General features: G+C 43.1%; 1 protein-coding gene across 3 annotated transcripts in view; it reads left to right on the top strand.

Moving 5' to 3' along the window:
* Positions 1-22,491, top strand: part of SLC6A20 (solute carrier family 6 member 20) — a 436,355-nt gene that overhangs the window by 357,609 nt on the left and 56,255 nt on the right. For all 3 annotated transcript variants that reach the window (XM_078688162.1, XM_078688164.1, XM_078688163.1), the window contains exons 5-7: positions 2,366-2,476; positions 2,990-3,231; positions 16,303-16,465. In XM_078688162.1, the coding sequence (XP_078544288.1) occupies positions 2,366-2,476; positions 2,990-3,231; positions 16,303-16,465 (516 nt within the window). The remainder of the gene's footprint in view (positions 1-2,365; positions 2,477-2,989; positions 3,232-16,302; positions 16,466-22,491) is intronic.

Consider the following 22,491-nt stretch of genomic DNA (forward strand, 5'->3'; position numbering starts at 1 on the left):
GGGATGGTCAGCCTCGGGTAGGCACACCATTTTAGTACAAACTTCTGTTTACAAGTAAATGTTGGTTTGCATCACATTACATAGGTGGATGTATGGGAATGCCTATGCTTCACCCATGAAAAGTGCTGCCTTGCGTTCGTGTTTTTATTTTTACCATGCCATACAAATCGGGCTTGCGTTGCATTGTAAATCCCAAAATACATTTTGCATTGGGGCTGCAGCAAAAAAGTGTCACAGTCTCAACAAAAATTCTAGTGAACCTGGGCCCCAATTATTAGACCTCAAAATACATAATGGTGCAGTTTTTGCAGAATCAATTGCTTCTAAGAACTTGCATGTTTACAGGTAATAACCAAACTTTTGCATGTATTTTCCACACTGAAAGCACACACCAGTCTGCACATCTGAGGGGAAGGATTAAAAGTGGGTACAAAGAGGGTAAGGAGGGGGGAACAAAGCAAAATTGGTGGAGTTGTAGGGAAAAGGGTACCTATACAAGGAACAATATTATACCAAAGTAGAAAGAAATAAAAAGTTTTAAAGGTAAAGGCCGTCTCGGATCCTATTTCGCATAGCGAAAGGTACATCAAGTACTTTTCCAGTATATTTGAAAGGCTTCCCATGGGATCCAGGAACTATCCCAGATTCGCAGTGGTACTCTGAGATTTCTTTGTAAATTTCTTTAAACTCAGAAATTTTCTGAAAACAAAGGCATATAGTTCTGGAAGTACATTCCTGTCTTTTTTCCCGCAATTTTGTGACGTGACTATAATTTGACGCTGCTAATGATCAATACATCTTTTTTTTAATTAGCGGGTGGTATCCTTTACTTTTAGCTTTCATAAATGTGTATCATGCGTTTTTACATGGCAAAGAGGAGGGTTTACCATCTTATTTAATTGTGGTGTAAAGGAACGTAGAGTTATCTAGATTGTAAAAGCCTCGTCCTCGTGAGATGAAACAAATCGTGTTTAAAAGTGCAAATGCATTTGTGAGTTACTTTTCTGAACGTCGAAATCTTCTGTTACATTTCCTTGTACTCTTCTGAGTACACATCGACACATGGCTATCCAGAAGTACTCTTGGAAGTCTCGGAATTCTGAAAACGTTGGAAATATACTGTTACTACTCCATCTTTATGCCTGTAGATGCAGCATCTTAACCTATAGCTGAACATGAGCAGTTTGATGTTTGGTGGTTTTTATATAGCGCACGTACACTCCATGGAGCATCTTGGCGCTATTGACTTCATTGCAGAGTAGAGTGTTAGGAGGTTGTAACTGAGCTTTGAGTGTCCTTATACTAGGGTCTTGCATTTTGAATCTGATAGTCCTTAGATCCAGGTTAGTAGTTTTGTAAAAAAAAAATTCTGATGGAGATGGAGAGCAGTCAGTTGATGCAAAACCCACAACATGGATTATAGCAATGAATGGATTAGTACCGATTATAGGATCATTGAGCAAAGTGCTACTTATCTTGCAAAACCCAAAGAATGCCATTGGTTGTGGGTGGTTGTTTATAAAAGGGCAAGCAAGGGACAACACACCAAGGGGTAAGGTAGAAAATAATGGAAACTACTTTGAAATATACAAGCACAGTCCTACTAAAAGATGAAGTGTTTTATACTGAAATCAGTCCTTTATTATAGCATAAAGAGAAAGGAGATTTGTAAACAATGATTTGTATACCATATTTAGAAAGACATAGAAAAAAATAAAAAATGTGTTCATCACTCATGCTAAAAAAATGCAGTTCCATGGTTGCAGTTTTGGCTACACTGTCCTTTACTGAATGTGTACTAATCTGATTATTTACGAGAAATCAGAACTGCCCAACTCTGAAGGAATGAAAACATAAAAACTGGTGATAGGAAACTTCGTTAATCCCGGTGTACAAAAAGGACACCATAGTGTATGAAGGGGTTTTAGAGACACAAGTAAGTATTTTCAGCACATTATCATAAAGTAGCATACAGTGTCATAAACATAAACCTATTTGTTATATACTATACTAGATATATCATACTCTGAAATAAATTCATCTGAAAAACAAACCTTTATTTTTATATATAGAAACTCAGAGTTCACTTAATGAAATATACATGGGCTATAATGCTGAATTATGTCGCTAAAGACCTTCGTCGATAAAGTTCTACTACTGATTAGAAAAAAAATCACTATATTAGAATGCTAAATTCTGAACAGGAAAATACTTGCCTTGTTTGCTTTCTCTTCCCTGTTTCATTTCTCTTTCTTTCGCTGATTAATGATGCTGGGGTAAATATTTACTAGTAGTTGATGTCTATAATAGTGTATCTAAGGAATGGTGAATGCCTCTCATATAACATTTGCTGTCCTTGTTGCAGGTTGTCTATGTTACAGCGTCGCTGCCCTATCTTGTCCTTATAATTTATTTAGTGAGAGGGTTAACATTGCATGGAGCAGTGAATGGACTGGCGTACATGTTTACACCAAAGGTATGGAATACATATGTTTAAAGTTCATTAAATATCTTACCTATGGCTAGAACACACAATCCTGCTTAAATCTGTCGAGCCAGGTATGTCTAACAATAAAATGAAAATTTCAGAGGTATAAGAAATTGTCTGGGTAGGAGCTAAGGTTATCATACAAAAGCAGTTGATATAAGTGATAAAAAGTTCACCTGAGCTTTCCCTTGCACTCTCTCATCTGGCTGCAATCACGGTCATATAATGCAAATGGGGTTGGCAACATTGTGATTTTTAAAAACAAATTATGCGACAGGAGAAAATCATGCAAAATTGCATGTGTTGTGCAAAATGCATTTGATTGGTATCTTGTGTCATCGCTTGTGTACAGAAGTGAAGAAAGATACTGGCAAATTAACATAAGACAAAATACCGCAATGTTCATAAATTTCGCCTGCATAACAAAATATGTGCAAGTGCCTCATGCATGCCAACGTTACCTTTGACTATTTCATCCTCTTTTACCACTTCTTTACGCAGCTCGAGCAACTTGCCAACCTGAAAGCTTGGGTTGATGCAGCAACTCAGATATTTTTCTCACTTGGGCTTGGATTTGGGACCCTGATTGCCTTTGCCAGCTACAACGAGCCGGATAACAACTGCGAGAAGCACGCCATCATCGTCTCCTTGATCAACAGTGGTACATCCATATTTGCCAGCATTGTGACTTTCTCCATTTACGGCTTCAAGGCAACCTTCAACTACGAGAGTTGCCTGAGCAAGTAAGTAGAACAATACCGTGGTAATGATGTTGCACTTGGAAACATGGCACCTTATATGGTCTCAAAGAAAGGTTCATAGGTTATACATTTCTATTTATGGATTGCAAACATGTCATCCTTGTTTCAATGTACAACCTAAACATGATGTAGTAGTTCCTTCCTAGTGTTTGTTATTTTGGTTCATTTCCTTTTTTTTGGTGTTTAATTCAGGAACTTGCATAGTGGGAAGGTAGCAAAAGCCATACCCACACCCCTTTACTTTTCAAATTGACTGAACTATATGCAGATTTTAGTTAATGATGCACTTGTGAACAGAATACTAGGTGAAATCTATGCAAATGCCTGATGTATTATAATAGCACATATATGTAATTCCTTAAGAACATGGGTATTGGAACTGGACAGATCTCCCTCAGATTCCCTTACATTACCTACTTCTCCTACCCCAAACATTTGACACAATGTACTGCCCACCCTTACCATGCCCTACTCTACGCCCCTTTCTTTTGTCTGCACCCAGCACTGTACCCACTGCGCCCAGCCCCACCGGAAGATGTACAAAATCTCAGAAGAGTAAACAACAGCTGTAAACTGAAGTTTCAGTATGATATACTCAGAACAACTTACTTCTAGTAACAGCACATGATGGTGTGTAATTCGGAAAATAAATAAATTATAAATGCACCTTTAGGGGGTGAGGTCTGACACCAGCGGAAACAGCTGCTCACTACTGAAACCCCTTGCCTTGACAGCCCTGATCTGTTATTGAAAGCCAAATAATACAGCTTTCTTGGTATCCTATTTGAGATCATTCACTGTGGAATGCTGCTAGCTACTTATGGATATAATCTTTCCTAGTCTACTTTCAAGGGCTATGACCTTTCACTGCCTCCAAGCTTCCTTGAATCAGCCATTTCACAGGCTTCTGGGCTAACTCCATATACAAGAAAAGAAAATTCACTGATGAACCAAGCATAGCTTCTGAAGAAAAACAAGAATTATACTAAGACTTACAGAGCACCTGTCAAGATTTCTTACAGAGTTGTCTTCTACCCAGCTGCATCTCAATGTTGTTTTCACAGAAAGCTCGTGAGAGTATATTTTCTCATCATCAAATGAATTCACCTTAAATGAAATGCTGATAATAGCCTGCTGATCGGCTTTGATTATATTTTGTGTTACTCTCCACTGAATCTTGTGACCAACAATTCTCAGAATTCCAAGATAACACTTACTATTTATATATTTAAATAAACGCTCAATAGCCTGCTGATCAGCTTTGATTATATTTCGTGTTACTCCAATGAATCTTGTGACCACCATTCTGAGAATTTCAAGGTGACATTTACTATTTTCATTTAATTTTCCTCAATCTCTCATGAGCTATTACTAATCTCAGTTGTGCTTTTGATTCCTATTTGAGTTATTTTCTACACTCTCATTATCTTGTTTAAGCTATATATATTTTGTCTGTTTTTTATTTGTTTGTTCTATTCAGTACTATGTGACGTCATAGAGTATATACATGTATTCCTCCATTGCTGCTATGCTTAAAATAGTATCTTGGAATGTAAGGGGTCTAGAAATAACACTAAAAAAAGACAAAAGGTTTTAACACATTCAAACTAAATGCATCAACAGCACTTCAGCAAAAGTTAACTAAAGAAGCAATGAGGAGGAATTTTTTTGTTTGATCGCCAGCTATTAATCAAAGAGATGGTATCATTTTATGTCACAAATCCATTGATATTGAACTAATATCATGAGTATGACGATGATGTAGATGGTTCTTCATAGATGCCCTTTTCAACAAAGATAATGTTACCATTTTAAATCTACATAGACCACTTAACTCTCACCCGACAGTCCTCCTCCCATGTTTGCGAATTTCCTGCTGTGAGCATAGAGCATAGAGCCAGTACATAGGAGTACTTGTATCTTTCATCAGGCGGCCTCACTCGCTGTCATAGGAGTGACTTCTGGGCCATCTCTCAGTGTGTCACTGGACCATCCAGTCTCAGATACCTCGCCACTGACTGGGGTGTCATATCCGCTTTCTGGTCTTCCATCACAGGATTTCCTATATTGTAGGACATTGTTTACTAGTTTGGCTCCTTCTTTTGTTGCTTCTTCTTTAGATGTGTTCCCAGGTATGTCTGTAATCCCCCCTTTTCCTTTGTATTTGGTCTTCTTTGGATGATATACCTGCAGTTCCAAGCCATGACTAAATTTCACCAGGTTTTAAGAAAAAACGTGTGATGTCGCCAGTCACTATTAAAAGTTTGGCTGGAAAAATCAGCTTATTGGATCTAGTTTTGTCTTAGCCTCCTTTTCACCTCAAAGAATGTAGTCCTTTCTATCTGTACAGCAGTTGTGTAGTCTAGGGACTATGTTGCTATGCTGTTTGGATGATTCAATCTCGGTCTCTTTAGTTCAATAGTTCGACAACCATAGGTCTGAGTGGAGCTTCTGGAGCCGACAGTCTCCTCAAAACTCTGTGTGCTCATTCAATAGTGACTAATGCTGGGGAGTTTCTATCATGTTGTCAATCAGCCAGTCTTTGAAACAATAGTTCAGGACTCTGCCCTTCGGATCATTCTAGTAAGCCCACAACAAGTACATTGTTGCGGCATGAGCGGCTCCCAACATTCTCCACCCTGTCTTGAAGTATTTTCATCTTGTCATTCAGTACCTTCATTTGCACCTACAATTTTACCATAGTAGGTCTTACGCCAGCTACTACAGATTCCGTTTCTGTCACCTTTTCAGCTTATTTCCTATGATACGTTCGCAACTATCCTACATCTATTATTACTAAATCAATTTTAGTTTCAAGAGAAGTTTTCATGTGCACGATTGCCTGAAGAATGTTATCAAATTTAAACTCATACCCTTCATAGGAAACTTCCATGCTCTTCAATGCAGTGGCGTCACTAGGGTTGGTGTCACCCAGTGCTGGTAAAACTCATGGTGTCACCCCCTCACTGTACCTATGGAAGGTAAGTTGGTTCTTTTCTTAGGCATTGGCTCCCCTTTCCTATCAATACAGTGGCGAACCAGAGCACAAGCAGCTGTTGTTGGCAGCAATTGTGTTTTTTTCAGCAAATGTTTGATGCAAATGTACGCTCCGAAGGTCCGTTGTAGATTTTCTTTTCAAACTATAGCTTAGAAAGTAACTTTTTTGAGTCCTGTTAACATTTCAATTTTCTCATTGCCAGCAAGATACCAAAACAGACGAAATGCCTTTGAACTGCTAAACTCCATTCCAACCCCAGAAGATTATTTTGTGGCTGGGTACATAATAAATAATTTTGCTGGTGAGGAAGCCAGGCTTGATGCTAACGCATAGGGAAGCATTCAACCCTGAAAGGCTGATCTGCACTGGTTAGCCCAATAGCGCCCTCTAGAGGCCAGTTACCGAGACCGAATTTAAGAAAGGGCGGGACTTCCATTCCAGTTTCGGTGTTTGAAAACTGTGCAATGCGTGTTGCTTTAGGCGTGGATTAATAGCCGCGCTGTGACGAATTGTTGAATAGCAGGGGAAACAAATAACAACTTACTGCCCTAAGGTCTCACTTTCCACAAGTAAAATACACACCATTCTTTGAAACATCACATCGACAGACAGTATTGCATTTTGGTGTCACCCATGTGATGGTTCAATGTATCTGTTTCCCTATTTCCTCTACCTACTTGTGTTAAGCGCAATCTATGTCTGTTGGCATATTGATGGGCCTGAGATACACTGTAATGCCCATGTGCCCCACCGCGCACCCACTCTGCAAATGCTGTGGGGTCAGCTCTGTGAGTCCAAGTGAGCTGTCAGTCATTCAGTGAGCCCCGGGCTAGGCCGTCCCTAAAATTGCTGCAGTATCCCCTAGTAAGTGAAGGCTCTGCAGTTGATGTTGAGGGAGCAAAGGACAGAGGTTTCATCACACTCACCTCAGTCAGTGATAAAATGCTTAATCCGAGGTGGCGAGAGGTTGAAAGGGGCGCAACTTGTGTGTCTCTTCTCATTGCTGTTTTATGTTTCACTGGCAATATGTCACGCAGTTGCTCAGGTTATCTGTACTTACATCAAGGGGGCAGAGGAGAAAGAAAATAGATCCATATTCCATCGAACCAGCACTGAAAGTCTTTCCAGAGTACTTCACATCCGCACAGAAGGGCTGGCCTTTGCTTATCTTGGGCACCATCTTAGGCCCATCAGACTCGGTCCATCAAGTGATCTCATACGCTCTGAGGCCCTCGTCAGAATCCAGACGGCTTTGGTCTCCAAGGCAGTGACCAGATAACACAGTTCACTGACAGACCTCACTGGCCTGTATGAGTCTACTATGTGCCACTTGCCATACTGCTTCTCTGTGACCCGTCTCCCTTCAAGATGGTTCTCCCTGCACAGTTCCAGCTATGCATGTTTCAGGAGCTGCAACTGAGCAGTTCAGATCCACAGTGGGTTGAAGTCAACTCACCTGGTAGCAGTATTTCCAGGTGACTTAAGATCGGTAAACAGTCTATCTCAGTCCCCAGGGACACATGGAAGCAGAGTCTTGAATGTCATGTTGTTTCCTCTTGCCAGCGCTGTTATTGTTTCTTCACTATGATCCTGGCATGTAGTAGCACCCAAGCTACTCCACTCTCCTGTGCCATGTGCTGGAAGATCTTGGACCAGTTAAAGTGAGTCTTCCTGCGTAGCTTCCTTCCAGGATAGATGTGTTTAGGGATCCATCCAAGAGAGCTGTATAGAGAAATGTTCTACCCCACCTTGACATTAGACACACCCCTTCTAGCTCTTTATTCTTTTATCTTACAGGGGCTAGTCAAATAATAAATCTGAAATCTGGAGTCAGATTTTGGGTGATTTAATTGTGGTAAAAATGAAATCTTACTCCCTGTACCGTACTGCGCCTTAAGGGCGAGCTAACTAATTTCCAGAAGAAGTTATAGGGACAAATATACAAAGCAATTTACAGGTAGCGAACGGCCCATCTGGCAATTTGCGACCGATTAAATGTATTTTGCCATGTACAGAAGGCAAAATGTGACTCAGTAACTTGCTGCCGAATAGCATTTTGCTACTGCGATTCGGTATTAAGAAGGGGCGTGTTTAGGGCGTCCCTTCCTAATACCGAATAGCACTGGTATATATTAATGTTCCCAGTCTCAAAACATTCACAGTTTCCACCAACTTCAAGTTGGTGGTAACCCATACGCAAACGGGAAGGGGGTCAGGACCCCTTCACCTTTGTAAATGTGGGCACCAACATTTTTAAAGAGCAGGCAGTGGTCCCACTGACCACTACCTTCTCTTAAATAATGAAAAGGTAGCTCCCCTTAAGGAAAACGTACTGCATTACAAAAAGAAAGTATGCCTTTATTTAAAAAGCAATCATAGACATGGTGGTCTGCTGATCCCAGCAGGTCACCATCTCTGTGATTGTAGCCATTCACAATGGGTCGCAAACTGTGACCTGACTCATTAATATTGATGAGGCAGGTCAATTTGAGACCCACTGTGAATCACTAACAGTGTCAAACACACGTTGTACATCACAGTTTGCGATTTTTTAATAGCGAATCACTAAACTTTGCTATTAGGAAATCGCAAACGTGATTTCATACATTCTGATAGTACAATTCACTAAACAGTGTTCTTTTTTTTACTGTAATATAGTCACAGCCCAAGCGTTCTTCGTCTTAATCTTTCTTCCTTCGGCAGTAACATACGAGTTAATCCCAACTTCAAGGGTTCTTCTTCTGGGGAGTCGATTGAAGACCTTGCCTACAATGATTTGCGCAAGGTTCGAGTGGATCTTTAATTGCTGTTGCATTCTTTTTTCTCTCATTTATCCTCTCGCTAGTTGGGGCATTACAGTTATTAAGCAAATTAGCGTGCAGGTGAAACAATATCAGCCAACTCATCTTTCAACTCCTGTCTTACCCTTTTTCAAAATATTGAGAACAGAGTGGAGTTTGTCCAAACTGCCTCATTGCCTATGGCCTTAAACGTATTCATTTAAGTCTGTAAATCATGGAGCCCTGTTCAGTCTCCAGCAATTCGTCATGAACAGAATATCTTTGATCTTACTGATCAAACATATTTATAAAGACTGTCAGAAATGCTGCATTGCTATCAAACATAGGGCTCCCTTCAGAGACCAATGGCTTCATCTATGCTATAGAGCATTTCCAATGAAGTGGCTATTTATGATCCCCACCTTTGCACAATCAGTGGAGTAAACATGGAGTTTAAATGTAAAACGTACCATGAACATATCCAAAAACTCCATGCATTTCTTGGGGTTGCAATCGAATTTTAACTCCGCCCATCTGGTCAAGGGAGGCTATAGAGCGCCTTGTAAAAGCACCAGAGAAGACTTAAGAGTGGCATTTTCCATAGCCAAGGCTTGTTTTGCGTTGTTAAAGCATTTACTGCCGCAATCAATTCTTGAACTTGGTCCAGTCTGTGAGTTTGACGTGAGCCTTGCTGGTGTGCGTCTCAATATATCATGTGCAGACTTCTGAGGTTCAGTCGACGCCTTTCTCATTTTGAGTACCATGAGAGGTCTACTGAGAGTTCAAGATTTATTTTACTGGAGCTCATGCTCTTTAAAAGATCTGCGAAAAGGCCCCAGAGGAGAAAAAGACGGCAGAGCAGAAGAAAACCTCTGGATGCAGGCAGAGACATGACTTGCAAACAGGAGCAGAATATCCAGAAAGTAGGACAAAGAAGGAGCTCAAAAATTGGAACAGCGTAGAGCAACGCAGGAAACAATGTTGTGACTGGCTGTTTCTCATTTAGGCCCCCCAAAATAGTTAAAGTGTAACTGGATGTTCTGGATATAATTCAGCCGTACTGGATTGAGAAATGCTGTTCCTGAAAAAGAAAAAAGATGATGTCCTCCCAAAGAAATATGAGGCCTGGAATGCCTGTACACAATACAAAAGCTACTGGATCAGGGGCTATACGAGGAGCGCATCCCTTCAATGGCTGCCAAAAAACAAACACCCCCACTGAAGCAGAGCATCCCGCAGAATACTTGGGCCTTCATTTACGGGGATTTGGTGTTGGGCAGCGTAGCAAGTCACCTTGCTGCGCTGCCATACGCCAAAGTGAAAGGACAGGGATGTACCATATTTATGCTATACGGTGCATTCCTGTTCTTTCCCACTGCACTGATGCCGTTTAGGCAGGGTAGCGCCAACGCATGCACCCTTGCAACATGGTGCAAGGGTGCCTGTGTTGTCGGCAGAATTGTTTTTGTGCAAGAAGGGACACCTTCCTGCCCAAAAACAATACTAAGAGACGTTTTCCTCTTTCCTAAACACAGAAAGCTGAAAAAAGGGAGAAATAAGCATATTTTTCTCTCGTTACACCTCACCTCGGGAGGTGTAAGGATTTGGTGATTTTCCATGTTTGCATGCTCTTGTAAATCTGGGACAGCATCAAAATCCATGGGTGTTGCATGGGAAACGCAACCCCCAGTGAACACCTCCCGAGCGCAGAGCAAGGCAACACATTGTCATATCATGGAGCCCCCAAGGATCACAGGAAACCGTTGCTTAGTTTCAGGTATGTTTATTTCTGATCTCGCTTACAGCATTAGGATGTGTCCTGCCCCTTGCCCTCTCGGTCCTGTTGTGTCCCGCCCTGCTCCCCTGACCGGAAGTGGTGTCCGGTGTCCCCCCTCCCACACTCCTGACCCAGGGTCCTATTGCCCACTGTCTAGGCACGACATCTCCCCCTTTGTTGTAAACAAACATTTCCTGTGACACTGCCTGTTGTGACTGATAGAGAAATAACAAGAGAGAGAGAGAGAGAGAGAGAGAGAGAGATAGAGAAAGAGAGAGAGAGAGAGAGAGAGAGAGAGAGAGAGAGTCTCACGGTGAGCCTCGTCACCTTACATCTCTCCAATCAGTCTCTTTGGTTTCTTGCATTCCCTTCTTGGCCGTGTCTTTCCGTTGTCCATTTGTGCACCTTCATTTTGTCTAGTTTCCTCCAGCGCTGGTGCCTGCTGTTCTTCTTCTTTGATCTTCAATTCCTTGAAGTGCGAGCTATTTCTTGTGATGTGATACCGCCCTGCTGATGCTGTTATCATGGGCCCTTTCACTTCCATCAGCGGATCCTTTGAGAACGGGCTGTCTGACTTCCTTAACTGTCGTTGACGCACTACCACTGTGTCTCCTTCTTTTAGTTTCTCTTGAACGGCATGTCTCCTTTTATCTGCGTACGCTTTCCTTTTCGCTTTTGCTTCTTCGTCTTTGGCAGCTATGCAGCTTTGCTCCTCTCTTTGTGTCTCTTCCATCTGCGGTAGCCTTGTCCTGCTCGAGCGTCCTAGCACGAGCTCGGCGGGACACCGCCCTGTGGAGCAGTGAGGAGTGTTCCTGTAGTCCCTTAGTATCTGGCATAGTGCCTGCCCTATCGATATCTGCATTATCTTAGCTCGTTGTACCGCCTTCTTGATCATTCCCATTAACCTTTCTGCCATCCCATTCGCCTGTGGCCACAAAGGTGTTATTTTCTGGTGGCGGATCCCTAGGTACTCCATGAATTTTCTGAATTCTTCTCCTGAAAACGGTGGGCCATTGTCAGTCTTTAGCATTTGCGGAGAGCCCCATGCTGCAAAAACATCGTCCATGACTGGCAGCATTGCATTTGCTGACGTTGACGCTACTGCCTTAAAATGGGAAATCTGGAGAATTCGTCGATTATCGCTAGCAGGTAATTTCCGGTCTCCAGGGGCCCATAGAAATCGGCTGCCAATTCGGTCCACACCGCCTTCGGTAGTTCCGACATCTGTAGCGGCTCCAGCTTGGACGGCTGCCCAGTCACTTGGCAGACATGGCAGTGTGTGACTGCGGCTTCAACCATGCTGTCTAGTCCCGGGAACCACACTTTTTCCCGTAGCATTTCCTTTGTTGCTACCATGCCTCTGTGAGATTCATGCGCCAGGTCTACAGTCTGTCTCCTCAGTGCCCGGGGCATTACTATTCTTCTTCCTCTCATCATTATGCCATTTTTGGTCTCTGAGAGCTCTTCATGGATCTTCTCGAATGCCAACAGTTCCTCTTTTATTACTCCTTCCACGATGCTGTTGTTATTGACATGCCTCTACCTCTGTTGTCTTGTCACCCTCTGGATTGCTTGCATTGTGGGGTCTCGTTTCGTTTCTTGCTCTAGTACTTCCATCGCTATTGATGCCGGAGTGTTGTGCTTCAGTATGAAGTTCAGGTATTCTTCCGCCATTGAGGTTGCCTCAACTGCATGTGGCAGAGGATGTCTTGACATGTAGTCCGCCGGGTTGTGTTCCTTTCCTGGTTTATGTATGATCTTGAAGTTGTAGTCCATTAATCGAATTCCCCACCTCTCTATTTGGGGCGGTATTTTTGCATTGGGATTTCCATAGATCGTTATCAGTGCCTGGTGATCTGTAATTATTGTGAACAGTTTCCCATATATGAACATGTGATAGTGTTCGATTGCCCATACTAATGCCAGACTCTCTTTCTCCGGTTGAGAGTATGCTCTTTTAATGTCGGACAGGCTCTTGCTTCCGTAGGCTACTACACACCTTGGTGATTCCTTGCCTGGTTTGTGTTGTGCTAGTATTGCACCCAACCCCACTGGGCTGGCGTCCACCGCCAATTCGGTACAGAGCAACGGATCAAAATATGCAAGGTGATCTACTGCTGTCACTGCGTGCCTGATCGCCTCAAATGCTTTCCTGCATTCTTCTGTCCATGCAAAGGTCTGTCCTTGTTTAGTTAGTTCTCGCAGGGGTGCGCTCACTGTGGCAAAGTCTTTTATGTACCTTGCGCAGTAGCTAGCAAGGCCGAGAAATGACCTCACTTCTGCAACGTCGCTTGGGTGTTTTGCTTTCTCTAGCATATCCACTTTGCTGCGATCTGGTCGCCTTCCTTTTTTGGAGAAGATGGGTCCAAAGAACAACGACACACATCAATTTTCGCTGCCTTGCCTCACTCCTTATCTATGAGGTCATACAAAATCCTCACAAAATGGCTTTGTGTGGCCTCATAGATATGATTTTGTAATCCGTGCCCTTGGAGAGTCAGAAAAAGTGACGCTCCGGCGGCTCTGGGGGCTCGTAAATAAGCCCCCTGGTCTTTAATTTCTGAATCAACACTCAATTCTTAAATGTACCCGACTTCTGACCGCCTAGGATGGACCTTTTCTATTGCCCAGTTCCTGTGACTTAAGCCTTGAAATGCCTGTGCAGCACTGGATAAGGATAAACACGTGTTGGCTGGTAATTAGGATAAATAAATGAAAAAAGGACCTTAACTCAATATTCTGTAATGAGTTCTTGTTACTTGACTCAACTCAGTTCAAAATCTTTAATCAATCTTTAGATAAAAATGAAAAAAGTGCATTATTCAAAGCATCACAGCAGAATTCAGTGTAAAATTTGAGAATTAGCGCAAATATAAATAAAAGTAAGTGATTGATACAGGGAAGCCTATTGATAAAGGGAAGCCTACTATATCAAAATGCATAAACATAGTCTCAGACTACCACCGTTATCAGTACCCCTCACTAGGTATCCAGCTTTATATGTAACAATGTGAAAAATGCAGTTTGTCACGTATTTATAAAACACATCATTGTTAAAAGTCGCATTCAAACATCAAACATCAATATAAAATCAATAATAGACGCGGATTGGAGCCAAATAAAATGATGATAAAGTGCATTTACAAAGTGCTGGACTACCGATATGCCCATTACCCCTCTATAGTTTTCCTACTATGGATGGACATATTAAAGAAGCAACAAACACTAAATCAGATGTCGGGCTACATACATCATAACATCCGGAGGTGTCTTAGAGCCTCTCCGCACTTCTTAAAGGCCAATGTTTTCAGGATGTGCTTGAGGCAAAATGGGAAAAATGTGCAATACAATTTACAAAAAAATATCAAATGCAACAAGGAGTGCTCTGCCAACCCATCCCAGGGACAAGGAGGTGAATTACTATCCGATGCCCTCGCCCCCTCCAAAAAGCACATTAGACACCACAATGTACATGGCCTGAATCTAAAAATGAGAGACCTCTTCCAGGATGTGAGCTCCAGGGTTAAATATAGTGCTAGGTCTTCTGTCGCTAAGGTGATAAAATTATTACAAATAGATTATTTACTAAAAACTTCCTTGGTTCTTTGTTAGGAAGTGAACTCTGTATGACGGGGCTTAACCAACCTCTTTTCAAGTTTACTTATGGTGTGTGGGGTAGTAAACATTTCGGGAGACCAATGTCAGCAAAGGACTTACTAACATTGATCTAAAATACTATCTCTGTTAAAACTAGCTTTGTTATTAGTCCACACTCTCACCCAGAACAGAAGGGGTGCCAGCATAATAATACCTGAAACATATTCTAAGTTAAGTTCAGAATGTAGAATAAAGTTGGGGCTGGATAGTGGGAGATTCAGCGGCTGCCTACAAATTCTATTTTCTTCTACCTATATGGGGGAGACGTTGGGGTACCCCCACATCCCCGCTCCATGGGTAGGTTTATAGACACACTGTAGCCTATAAATCTTACGGTAGGGAATAATGGTGCCCCTTCCAATCTTCTGGACCAGGTTTAATAGTGATCTAGTCGCCCTCCCTAATTTCAAGCGTGCTGCATTCACTTGTGATTGGCTAGAATCGACAGAATCAAAAGTAACATCTAAGTAATAAAAGTTCTCTGCCATGCTCAGATATTGCTCTTGCAGCTTTAGGGATGACAAGGTGTTCCAAATTGGTCCACAGGCCATTATATGGAACTGCCTGAAATTGGTCAGCATGTCAAGGTTACCAATGAATGATACAAAAGATTCAACCAGAGTGTGCTAGGCTCAGGGCATCCTAGCCATTAAGACAGTGTCATCTGCATATAATAATGCTGGGACAATGGAATTAGCAATTTTAGGCGGTTCCCTTGTAGAAGTAGACATGCTGATGCTTAAATCCATAATTTGAATGATAAAAAGCAGGAGTGGCAAAACACATCCAAGCGCTCCCCACTAGCTAATGGGAAAATGGGAGTTCCTCTGACTAGCCAAACTGCACACTGGACCCTACGTTTTCATGCAGAGAAAGTAGAAAATGTTTTCTGGGGATTTCTACCCCTAGATTAACTAAAATCATCCACAATTTGCTCCTGTTCATGCAACCAAATGCAGAAGACAGGTCCATAAAGGCCAGGTGCAATGGGCAGCGCCTGGTGATGGTATACTTACTCACAATCAGGTGCAGATCCAGGCACTGCTCCACTGTACCTAGCCCAGTGAGGAAACCATACTGGCAAGAGGCCAGAATATTGTTATCGTTGGCCCATGTCTGCAGGCAATTGAAAATGATCCTCCTCAAAACTTTCAATGAACTGTCGATAAGGGATATCGGCCTGTAGCATTTTGGGGGACGCTCTATTTACGTGTTTTTTAGAAAATGGTAGAAAGGGTCCAGGACTCCGGGACCCTATTACACAAAGAGTTAGTGATCAGATGTTCCTACAGGTGTAAGATACATCTGAGTAGATCTATAGGGATCCTGTCAGGATTCAGAGCTTTGGCACTTGAGCGAAGTCTAATTGCATCCTCCACTTCCTGGAGTGCAACCTGTAAAGGAGTGGAGTGATCTAAATGCTCGCGTAACCTAACATTACACACCTTATCTACGGGCAGTTGATAAATGGAGTTAAATTGCTTCACCTACTCCTGCCCAGAGATAGAGATATTACAGATCAGATCAGGAGTTAGTTTGGGTGGGGGGAGGGCGTCCTGCTGAATAAACCTATCAACTATATACCAGACTACTTTACTGCTATGCCGTGCAGCTGCCATTTTCAGCATTTTCCAGTCCTTTTTATTCAGAGAATGTTCATCAATCAGGTGTCAAGTTATGCCTCAGAAATGTAGACAATGGCACAAGTGTTTTGGCAAGATTGCTACCTTTTATTTTGTTTTATTACAAGGCTAAAACCTGCCTTTCCTTGTGGTCTATTTAAAATGTCATATGATAGTTTTATTTTAGAGGGAGAACATTATTATACTTTTTCTTTCCAGGGTTATGCTGCTGCTCACAAACACTTTTGACCTGGAGGAGGATGCCATCACTCCAGACAACTTAGACGACATGAAAAGCTACCTGAACACTACCTATCCACAGGAATATGCTACTATATTTCCACAAATTAAGAACTGCAGTTTAGAGAGTGAACTGGACACGGTAGGTCTCTGTTCTACATTAGGTTGTCTGCATTGCTCTCTTCTGCACTGTCCCATTTCAATAGAAACAAAGTCACATGCCACAAAGGCCTTTCTGAGTATGTAATACTCCTTTACTATCCTTTTATGTACTCTTACATGCCTTTGTGACTCTGCCTATCAAACAGGAATATAATGGGAAAATTCAGGGAAGATTCACATTAAATGTCTAGAAGTAGAAAGGACTGTGTCTGCTTTGTACTTTTACTGACAGTGAGTTGGACATTACGAGGCTGATTCACAAAGCCGTGTACGAGTACGTAAAAGAGTCCTCAGCAGTACTACTTTTCATACTGATAAATGCTTTTGAGAATCGACTGCATTGCCTTCATAAATGGCATCAACCTAGCTAATCTACAGCAAACACAGTCAAATGCTATAAGCGGCCAGGAGTGTCATCTAACCCTCCACTTTAGAAGATTGAGTGGGGGTTGGTGACGCTGGACATGTCTGTGTTGGATGCAGGGCCGGACTGGGAACCGAAACCGGCCCTGGCAAACTGCTCGGCCGGCCCCCGAGGGAGGGACGATGCGGCCGAGCTGTTTGCTATGGACTTTTTCGACTGCTTTTGTTACAGTGGGACGATATTGCCAGCCCCTGGTAACAAAAAAAGGACTCCCCAGCATGGATCGACGGATGGATAATGGATGAAATGAGAAGGAAGAAAAACAACAGGGATAGATGGATTAAAGAAAGTATGGAGAGAAGGAATTGCAAAAAGCTGAAAAAAGGAAGGAAATGTAAAAAGAAATGTCAATGTCCTCAGTGGTAGCAATCTCCAGAACAATTACTGGGTTTGCTTGCCTCACTTACTCGCTCAGAGATATTTCGGACATTGTTAAAACTGGAGGCATTCTATATTCAGACTACTCCCTTGAATGCAGTTACTTGCTTTCAGTAAAATGTCCATAAAATTAACATAAATCCCTCATGATATGAAATTAGTGATTTCTTTGAGGCCACAATGAGATTCTAGAAACCATAATTGCACGGATGGGATACTAGCTATGCACATTGTCAGGTACACTGCACGCCAAAACATTGTGGGCCTCATTTACAAGTCTATTGCACCACCAATGCGTCACTTTTTTTATGCACAAGCAGCGCAATGGGCTTGCTCATATTTACAAGGCCACGTAAAGTCACCCTATGTGACTGTTCAGAGCCTTGTAAATATGGGCCTCTTTCATGCATTACTCTTTGTGAAAGGGGCGTTCCATGGGTGTTGCTGTGGGGGTTCCCACACAACATCCATGGAACCTGACGCAGTCCCAGATTTACAATGTTTTGTAAAGCTGGGAATGCGTCAGAATACTACACCTCCCAGGGGAGGCACAGGAGTGGCGCAACAAGGAGAAATACTTTTATTTTTCCTTGTTTTTTCTCTTTCTATGCTTGTGGCATTATGCAGCACATATAGAAAGAGGAAAATACCATCATTGTTTGTTTTTGTACCAGAAGGTGTCCCTTACTGCATAAAAATAATCATCCCCACAATGCAGGCACCCTTGCAACTTAACGCAAGGGAGCTTGCACTGGCGCATGGCAGCTGATTGTGCGACAGCGCAGGGGAAAGCACACAGATGCATTGTATTGTTGCTAATAAGACGCGCCCCTGTGCTTTTAAAATTATGCAGGTCGGCGCCGCAAAATGGCTTGCTGCACTGCGCTGCATCATTTTGTAGTAAATGATGCCCTGTATATCCATGACTAGGGATTGTCACAAATCAAACTCTAATAAAATATAAAAATAAGCTATTGTTGTTTTCTACACTGGGATTGCTAGGAAATCTCTGTAGGAAGAGCTATTGAGAATAAAAAAAAATTTAAACTATACCCGTGGCCTGAATCCTAGTCTATCTGGATTGATTCGGGATTCAATAATATGAAGCACTGTTTGAATATAGCAAGTAGGGAGGGCAGAGAATGAGGGGGTCCATATGCCAGATCTGGCAACTCTTATCGAGCCCGATCCGGGATGGCCCCAGAGAAATATGCTGGATTTGTCCCAGTGCAACTGCCGACAACAGGGCACATCCATCAGCGCTTGTCTGTTGTTACCTTACTTTCTGAGCAACAACCTACAGGCGGTAAAGGGGTTTCCGTTATTTTAACTTCCAACTGGTTCCCAAACAAAGGCCTTGTTTTAAGTGCAATCAGCCCTCTTTTTGATTCATTGTCATCCTGGCTGTGAGCTATCTAGATGTCAATGCAATGGATGGAAGCAAAGGAACATAGCTTGTGATTGCTTCAATTGCTTAAGAGAGACCGAGGGGCATATGTTCAAGGAAGTGGCGGAGTGAGGCGTTAGCCATCATGGCTTAACGCCTCACTCCGCCACTTCAGAAACGCAAGGCTACGCCATATTTACAATGATATGGTGCATCTTTGCGTTTCCACCTGCGCTGGCGCTACACTTAGCAGTGTAGCGCCAATGCAGGCACCCTTGCACCAAATAATGCATTTCTCCTCGTTTCCCCAACTTAAGACCAGGTTTTACCTGGTCATAATTTTGGCACTGCCTCCTATTTACGCTACCCTTGTATATAGGGGGCAGCCTCAAAATCAATGGATGTATCAGTAGAACGTCCACCGCAACACCCACTGCCCACCCCTTTCACGCTAAGCATCGCGTGAAAGGGGGCCTTATTTACAAGGCAGCGTTAAGCCACATTAAGTGGCTTAATGCTGCCTTGCAAATTAGGTAATGCCCCTATCTCCACCACAACGTCGTAAAAAGTGGCGTTGCGGTGGCGATAGGGGTTTGTACATAGACCCCTATGTTTTGGAGACAGATTTTTGACTTTGTTCGACCCATGTAAAAAAGAGATATGCATGCACCGTGAAAATGTCAGATTCATCTGTTAGTATCAATAATGACCCAAATAATTATTAAAATAGCACTTACTCCTTTTTTATTACATTTTTTGTAGTGCTACTCATCCCAATGTAGGCTGTCGTCAGAGCTCTACATAGCGATACAAAAGGGGATGATGGACGGAGCGTTTGAGCTAATCAAACACTCACCCCCAGTCAACTGATCCGGGTTTAATCCATCACCATTCTTTAGCTCACTCGGCCACCCCAGTTCAGACATGGCCATATGCAAATCAGTCTGACCCTGTGCCTCATGGGAACAGTCCAGCCCGAACTGCCAAGCCATGTCTTCCCTGGACCGGAAACAAGCATCCTGGGACCGGTTTCAGATTCATAATCCTCATCAGCCAGGCTATCTTGAATCCAGTGGCCAAGTGAGCAAGGGACTCACGTCTGAGCATACCCTGCCACACTTAGGGCGAACAAAGCGATACAAAAGGGGATGATGGACGGAGCGTTTGAGCAAATCAAACACTCACCCCCAGTCAGAGCTCTACATCACACAGACAGACACACTTGATCCATGATGCTGAAGTGGCTAGTCATGTTTACATACACTTCACTTTCTGCAACCTTCCCTCCATCGCCCCCATATCCCCTCGCCTGTCTGCGCCATCTTTCAGCCTTGTATATGACGGCTTTGACTCCCACTGGACTGGGTCAGGTTGTCTTCGCTCATCTCCGGAAGTCGAGAGCTGCAGTACATGAGGGCGGTTAGTCGAGACAGGAAGGGTGCAATAAGGCGGCATTTGTGCTGTGCCGATTGTGGGCCTGATTTACTATATTATGACGCATGGCAGTGCAGCTAACCTAGCTGCTGCGCTGCTGTGCGTCAAAATAAAAGGGTACAAATACGCCATAACCACACGATGCAGCGCATTCCCTGTCCTTCTCCCCTCTCTGGCGCACTAATAGCAGCTGTGTGCCAATGCAGACACCCTTGCGTCATGGTGCCTGTGTTGCGGAAATGATTGTTTTTGTACAGGAAGGGACACCTTCCTGCACAACAAAATAAGTGATGGCATTTTCTTCTTTCTATGCATGCTGCAGAATGCAGCACTCATAGAAAGAGTCAAAAAGTAGGAGAAATAAAAGCATTTCTCCTTGTTGCGCCACTCCTATGCCTCCCCTGGGGAGGTCTAGGAGTCTGACGCATTCCCAGCTTTACACAACGTTGTAAATCTGGGAATGTGTCAGAGTCCATGGATGTTGCAGGGTGATTTTAAGTGGCCTTGCAAATATGGGCAAGCCCATTGTGCTGCTGAGGTGTCAAAAAAAGTGACGCACGAGTGGCTCAATGGGCTTTTTAATGAGGCCCCGTATTGGAGAACTTGAGTAACTTGCAGCGCTCATTGCAGTTTGGGGCTGGAGAAGTTTTTGTCTTTTCGTTTTCTACTGCCTATCATTCTGCTGCAATTGTTCCTTGCATCTTTGTGCTTTTGGCCTGCTTTTTGTCTGTGGTTGGGCCAGATAAAATAACTGTATTGTAGAGAGTGTGGAAGCTTGAAGGTGTTGAAAAGCGTGTTCGGAGAATTGAATTCTCTATTTGCAGTTAGTGGCTGGATTTTACACAACAAATCGGATGGATAAAGAATCCACAAGGTGGCAGCAGCGATCTGTGTTTAACTTGATGATGCTGCCATGGACAGTTCCATCCGACTTTATTCTTCGTGTTCACTCCTTTTACCTGTGGTCTATAGTTTCTACAACAGAAATTATTTTTAAATCATCGCTTCGCTGTATAACTCTCAATAACCCACCCCTAATCTGCTGATTGGGTGCCAAGATATCACAAGTAACACGTATGGTACACAAAGAGCAGTCCACTGTAATAATATACAATCCAATGTAATAATCTTCTTGTTTCAGATTTGAAGTTTATATAATAGATGTTTTTATTCCTTGCACAGACAATTAAATTCTTGACTGATTTTGTCTACAGTACAAACCGGCCGGCCATTCCGGCTGAATTCTGATGGGCTCAAGGAGCCAGTCGGAGGCCCCAATATAATCCCTAAGGAAGGCGTTTCCGCCGTTGGGATTATGATGTCGGGTTCCGACAGGCTTTCCATGTCGGGCTTTCCGGCATGGAAAGCCTGTCGGAAAGCTACTTTGGGGGCCACTAGCAGGGCCCATTCCTCAACAGCCTCCAGTTGGGGGCTTAGGTGGCACATATGGTGCCCTACTGTTAATACTGTATTCACAAAAAGATAACTGGATGGTTTAACTGCTAGACTAACATACTAAGATTTAAGTGTAAGGGAACGGTCAATTAGTCTTGTTAAGACAAGAGCCCTCACTCACCCAAAGGTGACATGCTTCATCATTGGGTTCCCTCTTACACACTGTGACTGCAAGGTACACAGTGTTGGCTGCAACTCTCCCTCCTGAGAGGAACGTGAGGTGTTTTAGGTCATCCAATGGAAGATGGAGTGAGGGGTAGAGTGCAGAAATGAAAAATACAAAAAGTGAATTAAAACTAACTCCTGGATGGGCAAAGTTAACTTTAACAGGTGTCCCCAGTGGTTAGGGTTAAAATCAACTAAATCAAAAATAGGGGTATGGATGTTCCCTATTGGGTTACGGTCGACATGTTTCTGTCTGTTTGACCAACTGGTTCATGGCATTCTTAAGGACCCACTTGTAGTCACTCTGCTATTATCGTGAAAAATGTTTATGTGTAAAATCCCATACTGTTGTTTAATGGCATCGATCAGTGGTACCAGCTGCAGTGCGGTCCACTGTCAAATCGGTACTATTAATGTACTGCCACCTTCAAGCGGTCCTTCACTGACAGGTCTCAGGAGTCTCAGTCTCGTTTGTCTGCCTCTTTCGTGTAAAGGCCCCACTGTTAATCCCTGCACTGTGTGGCAAGAGCCTTGAGGTACCTGCCACGTGGTGCAGAATCTCCCCTTTCTCCCTGAGAGCTTGCTCTATGGCCAGTTTATGGCCGAAGCACAAGTTCCCATAGAGAAATGGGAGTATGCGACTGCATCATGTGTGGTCGCATTGTAATGGTGGTGTCGGGACCCCCGACGGGAGGTCGATCAGTCCCAAGACCGCGGCGATGTAGGGCAGACGTGAGTCTGCCCGACATCGTAATCAGACCCT

This window comes from Lissotriton helveticus, chromosome 4_1 (genome assembly GCF_964261635.1).
Source record: "Lissotriton helveticus chromosome 4_1, aLisHel1.1, whole genome shotgun sequence".
Classification (NCBI taxonomy): domain Eukaryota; kingdom Metazoa; phylum Chordata; class Amphibia; order Caudata; family Salamandridae; genus Lissotriton; species Lissotriton helveticus.